Raw genomic sequence first — 15253 nt, 5'->3', positions numbered from 1 at the left:
GCAAGAACAGATTAGCAACGCGCGTTGTCATGCTCTATGATACGTCATAACAAGCTCACATTACAATTTACGCTATGACTATTGACTACCCATAACTTTGGTTGTGATTGATGCTTTTTGATGCGGTAAAAGTATAGATTAGAGAATAAAATCGTTATCAGCAAATAAAAATCCATACAATTTATATTACGGAGCTAGATCATAAATAGATAGATGATAACAAGAAACTATAACATAACTGATTTTAAATTTCTTTGAATAAAGCGTTCAGCTAGCGGATGTACAGGTTTGAGGAAGCCTATGAGCTAGGTAAGCAGATAACTAAGTGTTTACCATATTATAACGCACAACACTCATATTCGAAAAAAGCTTTAAAATCGTACAAGAAAAATGTATGGTCAGGAACAGGTTGTAATAATACGGAATATTGAAACTGTCCCTTTAATCACGAATCAATACGAACAAAAAGGTAGATTGATAACAACGTGAATATGAGGTATTTATAAGATGAGCTATAGTAATGAATAGATATGTTTCTCTCTATAAGGCAGCTGACCCAGGCCGAGTCTATCGAGGATGAAACATTTTTCCTGTAAGCTTGTAGTAAAAATATACTAGCTTGTTGAGTATTACATGCGATGAGCTATTCTTACTTTACATCAAAAGATCCAATCATGTCCTAACATTCCCTACTCAAAGTCAATATCCCATTCACTGTAATTGATAAAGTGATAAGCTAAGAAGGTACACGAAACGTGTGTGAACGATGTTGCGTTATCCAGCTATTGTCGTGCGAAGTACCTACAGCTTTACACGTCACGAGGCACACTGTTCCTACTCAAGTATTGTATCCTACAAATCTTCTCTCCAGATACTATTTATTCAGGCAATACTATCGAGAATATATCTATTTATATTTAAAACTTGACGAAAAAATCCATAATTTCTGATTCGGATACGAAAACCAATCGAAAATTTGCTTCATTTTAGGTCAGGCAAGCTAAAACTCTGCAGTCTCAACTGATTAGAGAATAAAAATTTTTAAGCAAATTTTGAACTTTGAAGTATATTTTGAAAAGTTCTGCATTGACAAATCGGCAATTTTGACGGTGAAGCTAGCGTTTCTGAAGTTTGTGACCATCACTAATCGATCCGTCATGAAAATTTAGATTTGTAAGTACCGATTATTTATAATCGGTACTTACAAATCTAAATTTTTTATATAGCTTCAGTTGACAGAATCAACATTTAATTAAAAGTATAATGGCACTTAAGCACTTTTGTGAGAAAACGAGCTCGTTTTCACAAAAGTGCTTAAGTGCAATAAATTGTTTTTTCCAGGCCAAAAGACCCACGATCACCAAATTGCCGTCACTAGGCCAGTTTTGGACGTAAAAAACAATGGCACCATTTTCAGTTCCTGAAATAGCACCATTTTTAAGATAAACGGCACCTGTTTTCCAAAATGTTACTTAAACACTTTTCTCAGAAAAATTACAATGTTTTGCATTTTAGGGGTTTCCAAAAAGGGGGTTTCGGGGGGTCGGCGAATGTATCCAATGGTCCTAAGGGATAGTTCTTGACCCAAAAACAAAAGTTAGACCAAAAAACCCGAAATTTCCAAAATGTTAAAGCAATTTTGTCAGAAAACAGCAGACATGTCTTAGTAGCTTAGTCTTGCTCAAGATGGTACGAGCTTGATCTGAGCTTGGCAAGTGAATTTCACTGGCCTGACTTGCTCACTTGTGTCCTTTCAAACTCGTTTACAGCTCAAGATTTTCAATTTTTTGTTGAGATGGTCCAACAAAATACCAGATACCTTAGCATCCAGGTTCTCGTCAGTCTCTGGAAGCCAAAAGATGATCAGACTTTTACTTCGATACTCTTCTAGGGCAACCCTTTTCACTGCAGCTTGGATCTTCTTCGGTGCAAAGGCGTTTTTGCACGTGTTTTTCAACACAGACGAAAAGTTCTTCATCTCTTTCTGAGCTGCACTTCTCACAGTTCCAATCTCATGACCTACCTATGTGACCTATGTTGAGTTTCGTCAAGACTTGACGGGGCCATCACATCTTCTGACCACCCCATAGCGAAGTAGAGTCTCGCTCGTTGCGCCAGCACAGCAGAGAGTTCGTATTTGGAGGAGTATATCCCCTGATCGGCGGCTTATCAGGGAGAGACAACATGAACTTTGTGAGCTTATCTTTGAAGTGCTCTAGATCTTGAATGACATTCAGATGGTAGGGGATTGCATTCCACAATTTAGGTCCCTGAACTGCAAATGAGTTGTCAAACAAGGTGAGGTTTGCTGTTGAACTGGTTCTACGTTTTGATGGAATTACTGCAAGGTTTCCAAGCCTTGGGCGTGAAACAAATAGAACGTTCAGATCATTGCTGGTCTTTCCGTGGAGGATTTTCCACATATGGAGAATGATGAATCGCTCCCGCCTTCGTTGAAGAGACATCAGAGATAGATAGACCAGGCGATCCCAGTAGTGGAGATCGCGCATTCCTGATATTCTGGCGGTGAATGCTTTCTGTACACTCTCCAGTTCTTGGATATCGCTGATTTTTGAGGGATGCCATAATGGACAGCAATATTCAATCAGACTTCGAACCATTGATTTGTATAGCGTCAGCATGATGGAGTGAGATCGTGTGTGAAATACACTGAGAACCCATGATGCTTTTTGGCGAGCTTTATCTGCAATGGCTCGTATGTGAGGGGACCAAGAGAGATCACTTGACACTATGACGCCTAAATCCCTGAGCTGATGTATTGGCTCAAGTATAGTGTCTTTGGAAACTGAGTATTGATAGTGTTCAACCACAAATGGAAGTTCAGATAGTACATATTGGTGGTTGAATTTATGACACATGTACTCAAATTTGTCTTTGTGAAGGGCCATATTATTTCTTTCAGACCAGTCAATGACATTTTGCAGATCTTCTTGGAGGAGCTTGACGTCATGCTCCGATTTGATAGCAATGGATATGCGAGTGTCATCAGCAAAACATCGAATTATAGAGTGCATGATACAATGTTCGATATCATTGATAAAAATCAAGAAAAGGATCGGCCCCAAAACAGTACCTTGTGGAACTCCGCTGATTATCAGTGCAAGGATGGACAGATGACCGTCAACAACAACTGCTTGTTTCCGGTCTGAGAGGAAAGATTCTATCCACTTTATGATTTTAGGATGGATTCCATAGAGTTGGAGCTTTCTCAGTAGGAGTTTGTGATCGACTTTATCGAAAGCCTTGGCATAGTCGAGGTATATTGAATCAAAATCTGAATTGTTGCTCAGAGAATCCAAAACGTCATCAAAATGGTGGAGAAGTTGAGTAAGGCAACTCCGGCCAGATCTAAATCCGTGCTGCTTACTACATATGAGGTTGTTGATCTCCAAATAGTTTACCAGCTTTTTTCTTATCACCCTCTCGTATACTTTAACCACATGAGAGGTGAGTGATATAGGTCGGTAGTTAGCTGGTTTGGCTCGACTATCCTTCTTGTGGAGAGGAAATACGTGTGAGAACTTATAGAAACTAGGGACCTCCCCAGTAACTAAAGAGCGGGACCAGATGATGTGCATTGGTTCTGCTAGGGCTTTCTTGCAGTTCTTGAGAAGGGTGACTGGAATTTCGTCAGGACCTGATGCAGCATTAGGTTTGATGTCTTCAATGGCCTTAATGATGTCGTCCACGGAGAAATTCAGCATATCGTCAGTAAAAGGATGCTTGATTGGAGGGGGACTGAAAGAAGCAGAGTCGATCCGAGTTTTCGAAGGATCACTGAATACTGACAAGAACTGATTCTGCAAGAGGTTGGCAATATCTTTTGGATTTGATTTGATGGCACCGTTTCCATCAAAAAGCATGCTGATGTTGCTTTTCTTCTTCGAAAATTTCTTAGCGTAACTATAGAAATACTTGGGATTTTCTTTTACCTTGCTTACGGCTTGCTGTTCACGGTACAGGAGATCCTGGTTGATGGCATCACGAATATCCATATGAGCGAGAGCAAGTTTCCGGTTCAAAGATTCAATCTGTGTGGGAGGGCTATGAGGATTAATTTTTGCAGCCTCTAGCTGGGTTTGAAGCTTTCGTTTTCTGCGAGAGGGGATGCGCACAGATGAGCGAGTTTGGGTTTTGGGAGGGATCTTCTTCGGACAGCCAATCTGGCAGATTTGTAGAGTAATAAGAGTGAATAGCTCTGGAAAATCCTCTTTGTCGCAAAGGTTGATGAGTTGAGCCCAGTCAACAGATGAGAGCATGTCATTGATCGATGAAAAATCTGCTTTATTAAAGTCTAAGCTTCTAAACGAAGAATCAATGAAATCCGGAGGATCTGAATGAGTAGGAGAACAAGGATTGTAAGACAAAAATATCTCTACACGTCTGTGATCTGATAGTGGAGTGTCCGAAATAGAGACGTGAGAAACTAGATCCTCTGAGTTTGAAATGTACAGATCTAATACATTTCTGAGTCGGGTGGGTTCCAGCACATGTTGAGTACATAGATTCTCAGACATGAAGTCAAGTAAAAGAGCTGCACTGTAAGTTGAACATGAGGAACCACCGGGTAAGATAGAATTAGTGGACCAGCCAATGAGGGGAATATTAAAGTCTCCAAGAAGTGATAGCCGGTATTCGCCATCGCCACTGGCAATGTACTGGTCAATGAAGTCCAAACATGATTTAAAACTGGGAACTGGACACTCGGGTGGGCGATATAGAACACAAATGATCGACTTTTCAGATTCGCTGGTACACATCAAAGCCTGACAGTATCTATCATCATATGTCTGGACGTTAGTTATGGGGAGTTCATCATGTGTATAAAGTAAAACTCCACCTCCAACCCTAGCTTCTCTATCACTTCTGAACAGAGAGTAACCCGGAATTTCAAGTTGAGCATCCTCAATGTAAGACTTAAGCCATGTCTCTGTTAAAGGCGATTAATGGAACAGTGTGGTTCTTGGCTTGTTCCTTTCTTAATTCGTCTTCAAGGTAAGAGGCTTTCCATCTGGAGGTGCTATGGGCGCTAGGGTTAAATGATTGAATGTTTAGCAGCCAGATGCTAGAATGTTCGACCAGTTCGCTTGGGGAGGAGGAAAACGACTCTGCGGTTGGAACTGGGGAACAGGATGTTGGAACATGATGTTCTGGCTTGGAGGACCGTGAGGGACGAACTGCCTGATGATGTGCTGGTTGGCACTGGGGAAGAGCGAGGCAATTCTGTTCTCCTGAGTCACAATACTGGATTTTATGTTTTCGATCTCTTTCTGAAAAGTGGTCTGGAAGTTCGTCAGAAGGGATCGAATCTCTAAAAAATCCTTGTTCTCATGATGGGGTGTTGACTTAGTATGAGACTGAGAAGAAGAGCGCGTCCTTTTATTGTTGTTATTCTCTTTATTTTTCTGATCATTGGAAGTTCTGTTATCAGAGATGTCTCTTCTGTAGGAATCACGCTCCTTGGGTTTGTGTCGTTTAGTACCAACAGTGTGAACTAATAAGCATTCCTCATCGTAACAAGACTTATCAGACAAGGATGTTGGACAGTGTTGGGGATGAAAAAATTTGCATTTATCACCACGCCTACAGCCAAACTTTCTGTGGGTACTATTTTTAATGAACTTAGAGCAGCGTGGAGGGTGGAACATTTTGCATGCTGATTGATCATTACTTGGCGTTTTACCACTGACACCGTGTGGGCATTTTCCAAGTTTTAGCAAGCTGCAGATCTCATCAAGCCGTAAATTGGGCAGCTGCGATTCATCTTTCTTCAAAGCTAACTTCTCCTGCAAATCACTGATTTTTGCCATGTCTTCTTCTTGCTTAGAGAGTAACTTCTCTTGTAGTTCTATGATTTTAGTCGCATCTGCTATTTTTTCTTTCCTGAACATTCGGCTGTCTGTAGCTGTTTCATCTACCATAATATCCAAGATTCCAAGTGTTCACTCGGTAGCGGAAAATGCATCGTACACGGTATACAGTTACAATATTTTATTCTAGCTTTTGCAACACTTTAATTGCTCTGTTGTCGGTAGTGTTATCTCAACTTGCTGTTACACCGACACGTCGTGCTGTACGCCTTACCTTTTGTAAAATGGATTTTTCCGTCGAACATCTGAACAGATTTGAAAAGGAGTTATCGTTAGCGATGAATGAGATTTTGAAGATGTCAAAAGGACAAAGCGTTACAGAACTGAACCATTCGATATTGATGGCCGTAAATAAAGATCCCTTGGCTACTGCAGTTGAGAATCTTTCTAAGCTGATGACTAGTAATCTTGAACTATGTGAAAGTGCGGCCAGTACGATAGACAAACTTAAATCAGATCAGCTTAACTATCAGAAAGACCAGATCAAACAGCATCAGGAGCAACTCGACTCTTCTAAAACAACTGTTCATACCGAGATGAAAACAGCCTGGAGCGCGAGCGACATCGTGAAGAAGAACTGCAAGATATCTACAAGTACTCCGTCGATCAACAGTATAAAGACAGCTGTAAAAACCGTAGTTGAATATGACATCAGTAGTTAGAATTTCATTATCTACGATGTACCGGAGAATTACTCCCCTGATCCACACTTAGTGGCAGAAGAGGTGATTGAATTGATTTGGGAATCATCAGGATGTGATCCTAAAGTTGTGGCAGCACATTCGATAGGGACTAAAACAACTTCAGGCAGTGGTAAACCGAGACCGATAAAAGTGACATTGGCTTGTGCGGAATCAGTAAAAATGGTTCTTGCTCGAGCAAGAAATTTAAAGAAATCTAAATGTACAGCGTACTACACATGGTACATCACACCTGACAGAAGCAAGGAGGAGAGAGCAGCTCATCAGAAACTTGTTGTCAAAGTAGAGGAAATGATCACTGCTCAGCCAACAAAGTATCATTATATTAGAGACGGCAAGATTTTCAGTGTAGATAAGATTAAGGTGTAACATCCAGTGTTTTTTATATCTATATAATTACTTTGATTTAAATGTGTGTATGGATCTTATTTATAGCTGATGCGTGTATTTGTTAATTTCGACCGATAACGAAGAAATTTTAATTTAGAGTTATAAAACTGCAACCGTGATTGTAACTCAGGTATGTGATAACTTGTGGAGCACACATCGCTGAATAGCAATCGCGGAGCAGGTCTCATCAAGGCTAGGTATAATGTATATGTAGGGTTTTCTTTTTCTGAGGACGCCTTACCAGTAGTTTTACTTTTTGTGTTGTGTGCTACGGTACAGCGTTTCATTTTTTGGAAATAGTGGTATGTTCTATTACAGATATCTATATTTATCTAATTCTAATGTAATATTTCAATATTAGTAAACATTTAACCAGTGTACCAAAAGCTGGTCCCCAAACAAACAGAAAATGTACAAACAATCAGGGACAAAAGAAAATCGCGATTATTTTGGTCAAAAATCGCGGTAGAGCCAAACAGACGACATAAAATGTGTCGCAAAGAATGGGAAAAATCGCGATCCCGCACATGCCTCGATTTCCTTTTGTCCCTGCAAACAATCTATTCGTATCTTGAGATCTCTACGCATATCCGACTTCCATACAAGTTTCATCTGGTGACACGCTCCCCAATGCCTTAGCTTTCCTCACTTCGAAGTCCTTCTCCGAACTCTTCATTCTACTACCCAAATATACAAAGTCATCGACTTTCTCAATGTTCTTCCCACTCCCAGCAACCAGAGTCGGGTTATCATCATCTCTTATGTTGATTCCCATGTACTTAGTTTTCCCCTCGTTGAGGTGGAGTCCAACTGAGTTGGCCGCCAGTTCCAGACTCCTGAGGAAATCTTGTGCCTCCGCAACACTATCTGTTATAAGAGCAAGGTCGTCAGCAAAGTCCGCATCAGTGACCTTGACAGCCGGATAGCGACAGCTTCTTCTAGGGTGAAGAGTAAACCCAAAGTCCCTACCCTCTAGGGACACCCTTATAATGTAGTCAATTACGATTATGAATAGGTAAGGCGCCAAAGTGTCTCCCTGCATCACTCCTGCTAGAATGAGGAATGCTTCACTCAGACCATCATTGGTAATCACACGAGCAAATGTATCTGCATACATTCTTTGTATCAAGCCTACAATCTCCTTGGGAATTCCATATGCCAGGAGGATCTTCATGAGGTGTCCACGGTGTACGCTGCCGAATGCCTTCTTGAAATCAATGAAGAGCATTACCGCGGTCAGATCTTTATCCCGGGCTCCCTCGAATACCCTTCTCAGGCCAAGAATATGACTAGTTGTTGACCTACTCTCTCTGAATCCGTTCTGATTGATCCTTAAGATGTCTTCCATGGCAGGTTTGATCCTGTTCAGTATCATCTTATTGAGAGTCTTACTCACTATAGATGTCAGTGCAATACCTCTGTAGTTATCTACTTTGGTCAAATTCCCTTTCTTTGGAACAGGCACGATGTTAAGGTGCTTCCATTGGTCAGGAACATCGCCATCAACTAGTGCTTTATTGCAGAAGTCAAGGATCAAATCATCAACATCTACCCTCTTCAGTACTTCAGGGGCAACTCCATCCTCTCCAAATGCCTTTCCTTCTTTAATCGATTTCGTAGCCTCCTCCAGTTCGGTCTTGGTGAACTTATCCACACTGATGTTTTGTGGTGGATGTACGGCTGGTATGTCCACTTCTTCGTTTGGAACTACTGGAGGTTGTCCAAGTAGCTTGGTAAAGTAGTCTTTCCAGGCTCTCAATCTACCCTCTCTACTACCTCCTTCTACAAGACCACATGGCTTCTTCTTTCTCCCACTGACTCCCATTTGTTCTTGCATCTATCGGCTGCGTTTTCAGCTTTACTTATTTTCTGTTTAAGCAGCTCTTCCTCCACAATACGGTAGCATGCAGAGAGAGTGTCTTTCTCCTCGGCAACTGTCTGTCTGTTGTCTTCACAAGGATCCAGATGGTAGGTCTCCTTGGCAGCAAACAATTTGCTTCTGGCTTCCTCTACTCTTGGGTCGTTGGCAGGATCGTCATACCGCTTCTTAGGTTTATGTGGAAGATGCTTCCTATTTGCATACTTCACTGCTTCAATAAACTTTCCATACTTAGTGGTGACGTCATTAGTAGGACCTAGATCTAGTTGTTCCTCACTCAAGAGTGCACTATACCTCTATACCTATTTCTAACTTCAACTCCATACTTGATCTGTAACTCTTGATCAGTTTTGAGACGACTGAAGTCGTAACGTGTGACCCGTGGTGGACTTATGCTCTTTCGAAGACTGAGCTTTACAGTTGCGAGTACTGCCCGATGGTCAGAGCCCAGGGAATTTAAAGAGTTGCATGGCTCGGTGTTCTTTATTGAGCTCCTCCACTTCTTCCGTACCAGGACATAGTCAATCTGGCTCCTAGTTAGTACTCCATCTGAGAGGTGAGTCCACTGCTTACCAGGACTGTTCTGAAAACGATGATTCGTCGCCTCTAACTCTCCCTCCAGCAGTGTATCCCTGAGCAGATGACCATTACGATTGGTCACTTGATGCCAGTACCATCCCGTATCTTCACCATTCAACTTGCTGAGGTGAGCATTAACTTTAAGATCTCCTACTACAAGTAGTGGGGGGGGGGGTCCAACCCGATGTCCGATATGAGGGTTGATGAGGCCAAAATCGGAATCGGAAAAATCGGAAAAATCGGAAAATTGAGAAATTTTAGAGAATCGATCTCTAAAACCTCTCAGAAGTGAGGAAGTGATAAAAAACCCCTACATATGCTATATTGTTATGAGAAAACGAACTAATTGGACATTCCAATAGTATGTTTTATGTGTTTTCCACTGCAGGGGCTAGTATGCTCACTACTAGTTGGAGTTGTCATGTACTCCCAGACCCGAGTGCTTTGGCCTCTTGACGTGAGATCGATTGTTTCTGCTCATTAATTTTATCCCTGTTACTTGTTATTATGTATTAGTACAACACTAGGGTTATATTTTGTGGTCCGGTCTTTAAACATACCATAATATCACTAGTACACTGCACCTTAAATGTATAGTCAAGTACATTTGTATCGTAACACATGCTTGGCTGGGGGATCATGTTTTGTGTCCGTTCGGTACCCTGTATTTTCAAAACGGACAAAAAGTAGGGCGGACAAAAACAGACAAAACATTTAGATGTCCTCCTCCTCCTCCTCCTAAGTCTTCCTCCTCCTGAGTCCTTCTCCTCCTCAGTCCTCTTCAGTCCTCTTCCTGACTCCTCGTCCTCGTCCTTCTCCTCAGTCCTCCTCACCCTCCTCCTCAATCCCCTTCTCCTCCTCAGTCCTACTCCCAGTCCTTCTCCTTCTCCTTCTCCTCCTCCTCATCCTCATTTCTCCTCCTGATCCTCCTTCTCCTCCCCATCAGTTCTCCTTAGTCCTCCTCCTCCTGAGTCCTTCTCATCCTCCTCCACCTCCTGAGTCCACCTCCTGAGTCCTCCTCCTGAGTCCTCATCCTCCTCCTCAGTCATCATCCTCTTCCTCCTGAGTCCTCCCCCAGTCCTCCTCCTCCTTCTCCTCCTCATCCTCCTCCTTCTCCTCCTCATCAGTCCTCATCCTCTGTCCTCCTCATAATCGTCCTCGTCCTCATCCTCGTCCTTAGTCCTCCTCCTCCTTATCCTCCTCCTCAGTCCTCCCCCAGTCCTAATCCTCCTCCTTCTCCTCCTCCTCCTACTCCTCCTTCTCCTCTTTCTTCTCCTCCTAATCAATCCTCCTCCTCAGTCGTCCTCCGCCTCTTCCTCGTCCTTAGTCCTCGTCCTCTTCAGTATTCCTCCTCAGTCCTCCTCAGTCCTCATCCTCCTCATCCTCCTCCTCAGTCCTCCTCCTCATCCTCCTCCTCCTTCTCCTCTTCCTTCTCCTCCTAATCAGTCCTCCTCCTCAGTCGTCCTCCTCCTCTTCATTAGCCCTTGTCCTCATCCTCCTAGTCCTCGTCCTTAGTCCTCGTCCTCATCCTCCTCAGTCTTCCTCCTCATTCCTCATCAGTCTCATCGTCCTCATCCTCCTCCCCAAGTCCTCCTCTTCCTCAGTCCTCCTCCAGTCCTCCTTCTCATCCTCCTCATCCTCTTCAGTCGTCATCTTGTTCCTCCTCAGTCCTCTTCTTCCTCCTACTCGTCAGTCCTCCTCCTCCTCCTTCTCCTCAGTCCTCCTCCTCCTCCGCAGTCCTTCTCCTCCTCGTCAGTCTTCCTCCTCGCCAGTCCTCCTTCTCCTTCTTCTCCTCCTACTCCTAAGTCCTCCTCCTCCTCCTCAGTCCTCCTCCTCCCTCTCATCCTTTTCCTCCTTCTCCTCCTTCTCCTCCTACTCCTAAGTCATCCTCCTGCTCCTCAGTCCTCCCCCAGTCCTCCTCCTCATCAGTCCTCCCCCAGTCCTCCTCCTCCTCATCCTCAGTCCTCCTCCTCATCATCCTCCTCAGTCCTCCTCCTCCTCAGTCCTCCCTAAGTCCTCCTCTTCCTCAGTCCTCCCTAGTCCTCCTTCTCCTCCTCCTCATCCTCAGTCCTCCTCCTCATCCTCAGTCCTCCTCCTCAGTCCTCCTCGTCCTTAGTCCTCCCCCAGTCCTCCTTCTCCTCATCCTCAGTCCTCCTCCTCAGTCCTCGTCCTTCTCCTTTTTAACAGTCCTCCTCCTCAGTCTTCCTCCTCGTCCTCGCTCTCGTCCTCCTCCTTCTCGTCTTCCTCCACACCAATCCTGCTCCTCTTCCTCAGTCCTCCCTCTCCTCTTCAGTCCTCCTCCTCCTCAGTCCTCCTCGGTCCTCCTCTTTCTCCTCAGTCTTCCTCCTTTTCCTCCTCCTCCTCATTTCTCTTCCTCATCCTCCTCCTCCTTCTTCTCTTCCTTCTCCTCCTAATCAGTCCTCCTCCTAATCACTCCTCCTCCTCAGTCGTCCTCCTCCTCGTCCTTAGTCCTCGTCCTCATCGTCCTTAGTCCTCGTCCTCATCCTCCTCGTCCTCATCCTCCTAGTGCTCGTCCTGGTCCTCCTCAGTCTTCCTCCTCTGTCCTCCTCAGTCCTCCTTCTCCTCAGTCCTCCTCCTCCTCCTCATCAGTTTACACAATTTATTGTTACTAAAATGTTTTTAAACGCATTTGAGTCTGTAACATATTGACATGTTACTGTTACTGACTCAAAATGTGCCCGAGAATTTTTTTGTTTAACAGAGTTTTACTCTCCAGTACTATGGAAAAGTTGTTACATGATAAATAAAGATTTTGATAAATAAAGTGATTTTCATCCCTTTTAATGTTATTGAAAATTGTGTAGACTATTCTTTGTATCTAACTGAGGATTGGAAGTTTGAGAAAGGACCATAGTCATTAACCGTGCTACCTATTTCTGCAGATAGCCTGTTACAAATTGTGGAGACAATTTAAATCAAAAGTTACTAAAGCGTTCGCTATTTGTTACGATTGTTATTACCAACCGTACCTCTTTCAATTGTGGACCGGGGTGGATGTTTCTGTCAAACAAGAGTTGGTACGACATTGTGTTGTTTTTCGGACGAAACGATTCTTGTTTGGAACAAGATACCGTTTTGGGGTTCTGGGACCACCACCAATCGATTTCTTGTCATATTTAAGTACAGAAATAGCTACCTATATCGCCTAGAAACCTCAGAGGGAAGATTTAAATTTTCCCGATTTTTCCGATATGAGGGTTGATGAGGCCAAAATCGGGATCGGAATGATCGGAATTGATCGGGTTGGACCCCCCCCCCCCCCCCCCCAAGTAGTAGATGATGAGAGGGGACCTCCCTTACTGCTGCTCTCAAGCAGTCGTGAAACTCTTCGGCTTCTTCGACAGTTGCGGATTCCGTTGGACTATACACAGAGATTATGGTTAATCTTGGGTTTCCGTCCAACGACACAAGCATGCAGCGCTTACTATAGGTCTTGATAAGACTAACTGCATTAAAGGCTTGTTTAGTCAGCAGGAATCCCACTCCTCCTGTAGACGCTTGTGCTCTGTTTCTCTATGCTGAAGTTGATATTAGGTGAACTCCCTTCTTGTGCCTCTCTATCTTGACTTCTTCATCATGTACAACTCGGTGTTCTTGTATTGCAAGGACAGATATCTGACTGCGCAAGAAAAGAGTAACCATTTCAAGCCGTTTAGAAAACTCCCTCACAGTACGGACATTAAGTATCCCAATGATACTCTTCTTTGTACAACTTACTACTCCTCCACTATTTTTTTGTTTTTTGATGTTTTCTGTTGGCTTTCTAGGATTCATAAACACATCATCAGCTGCCCGTCCACTATGTGGGTTTAGGACAACCGAGTCATAACTGTACTGATCCTCGATAGGCCTGGTAGGGGCTTGAACCCTAGTGCTTTTGGTTGTAACCATATCTGTTTTTCAAAAGGCTAAGTGACCCAGTGAAGTCCCCTTCACTGTGGCAAATGGTCACTAATCCCAATGCCACGCCACCGGAACATTGGGGAAAACCGCAGGAACATTTTACCAACTCGAACATGTAAACGTTAACCACATGTGAACATAACGTTTATCAGGCTGTATCACTAGCACTCAACTTTACTCTACTCGATCTTCACCTGCTCCATGCAGGACTTAAGCTTATGACCCAAAGCGTACGGGAGTAAGGGCGTGAAACAAAAATTTCCGCTTTGACGAGGGCTAACTCTCCCTCTGACTACCGGTTACCCTGGCACAGGGAGCTGTATCCTATCTAACAGAGCGTGGTCCAGTCTGACTGGGTCGTAGTAGAATAGGTTTGGAGGGTAACAGCCTACACCTCTTTAACTACTGTGCAATCCACAGTAAAGATTTATGAGTCTCCGAGCCCTTTGTGAGCCAAGAGTTTAGGAGTCAATGACGTTTTGTGATTGAGCTCCTCGGGACTCAGAGTTTCCCTTTCTGTATTTAGCCTGGACACAGCCCAGTTTCCAGTCTTCACCACGTGGAGGTAGCAGGGGAGGACTTGATGTGGAGTGGCTATCATCATGTTGACTGATGATTAACTGGAAGGAGGCACCACAGGGATACCCCTTTTCAAAGTTCTGACAACCTCACGGCAGCACAGGGTTTCTATCCAGCAGTGACACTTTGGGCCACCTAACCTTCACACAACCATTGGAAGACCAAAAATATAAAGTTATAATGTAATCATAGAGGGATAGAGTAATACGTTACCCGTCTTACGTCAGTGTTTGGTAAATGTGGATGGGTAGCTCTGCAGAAAACTGAGTTTTATTATATAACAGACCGTGCTTAATCACTCTACATAACAATAGACTGAAAACTTCGAGATCTTTCTAAAACGGGCAAAAAGAAGTATTAAGCAATTATTGTTAGTGTCACATCATATTCACTCCCGCACTGAACTTACTCTGAACTAAAATTGAAATTGCAAAGAAAATCATTCAGACATTGTGAACCACTGAATTGTGAATTAAAGTTGCCCAACATCTAATCATTGTCCCTGTATTTCAGGTAAATCACCGTATTGGACTGTTCTCCCCAACAGTACCGTGTAAGAGACCGGTAGTTACAGACAATAAACTACAAGAACTCTCCTCTCTGGCGCCTAACTGTGAACCTCATAGATTGTGGATACGTTTCCTAACCCAGCGTTTCGAGGTAAGTCTTCTAACTTAGAGAAAATCATCTGGTGATGAAGATGAATAAAGTTTCTTTCTTTTCAAGTCTAATATTTCATTCAAATGTGCGATATTCAAACTTAATATATTATATAGAAGCACTGCTGCATAACTGCTGTCCCCCAGGTAATAAAGTACAAGTCAGCGAAGCAGGTGGAGTTGTTCACCTCTCTGTTCCACACCACCCTGCCCCTCACCGCTCACAACACTTCCATCCTCTCTAACCACGTCTCCGCTATCGGACCCAGATTCGAGTTCCTCCATCTGGGACTGCTTCTACTTCAGAATGATATAATCAGGTACGGTTGTCACAGTAACAACAGTACGGTTGTTGCGAAACAATCACAGCAAAAGAAGCGCTCAATCTGATTTTTATCACATCCCTTTTGTCTTAAAACATGAAATAGGTGGAACTTTCCCACACAGCAAGTTGTTGTAAAAAAGGGTTATCTGGTTAACAGTAATCTGATTGCATGATGTTGTGTTCAGTTGAGTATTCTACCACTTTTTAAACGTGTTCGAACGATATGCGAGAGAGTCATACCCACGTGATGACCAAATAAGGAAGTCACGTGATGACCAAATAAGGAAGTCACGTGATGACCAAATAATGAAGTCACGCGATGACCA

General features: G+C 43.3%; 2 protein-coding genes across 18 annotated transcripts in view; one reads left to right on the top strand and one right to left on the bottom strand.

The window, feature by feature from the left end:
* Positions 1-15253, bottom strand: part of LOC134812705 (POU domain, class 2, transcription factor 2-like) — a 1142226-nt gene that overhangs the window by 804580 nt on the left and 322393 nt on the right. The gene's annotated exons all lie outside the window — the stretch shown is intronic.
* Positions 1-15253, top strand: part of LOC134812700 (phosphatidylinositol 4-kinase alpha-like) — a 75131-nt gene that overhangs the window by 38421 nt on the left and 21457 nt on the right. For all 17 annotated transcript variants that reach the window (XM_063820223.1, XM_063820222.1, XM_063820221.1 and 14 more), the window contains 2 exons: positions 14457-14603; positions 14750-14922. In XM_063820223.1, coding sequence (XP_063676293.1) covers positions 14457-14603; positions 14750-14922 — 320 coding nt within the window. The remainder of the gene's footprint in view (positions 1-14456; positions 14604-14749; positions 14923-15253) is intronic.

The sequence above is a fragment of the Bolinopsis microptera genome, chromosome 3, assembly GCF_026151205.1.
Source record: "Bolinopsis microptera isolate Bmic1 chromosome 3, MBARI_Bmic_1.0, whole genome shotgun sequence".
NCBI classification, from domain to species: Eukaryota; Metazoa; Ctenophora; class Tentaculata; order Lobata; family Bolinopsidae; genus Bolinopsis; species Bolinopsis microptera.
The sequence above is the reverse complement of the archived record's forward strand: the minus strand, read 5'-3'. Positions and strand labels throughout refer to the sequence as shown.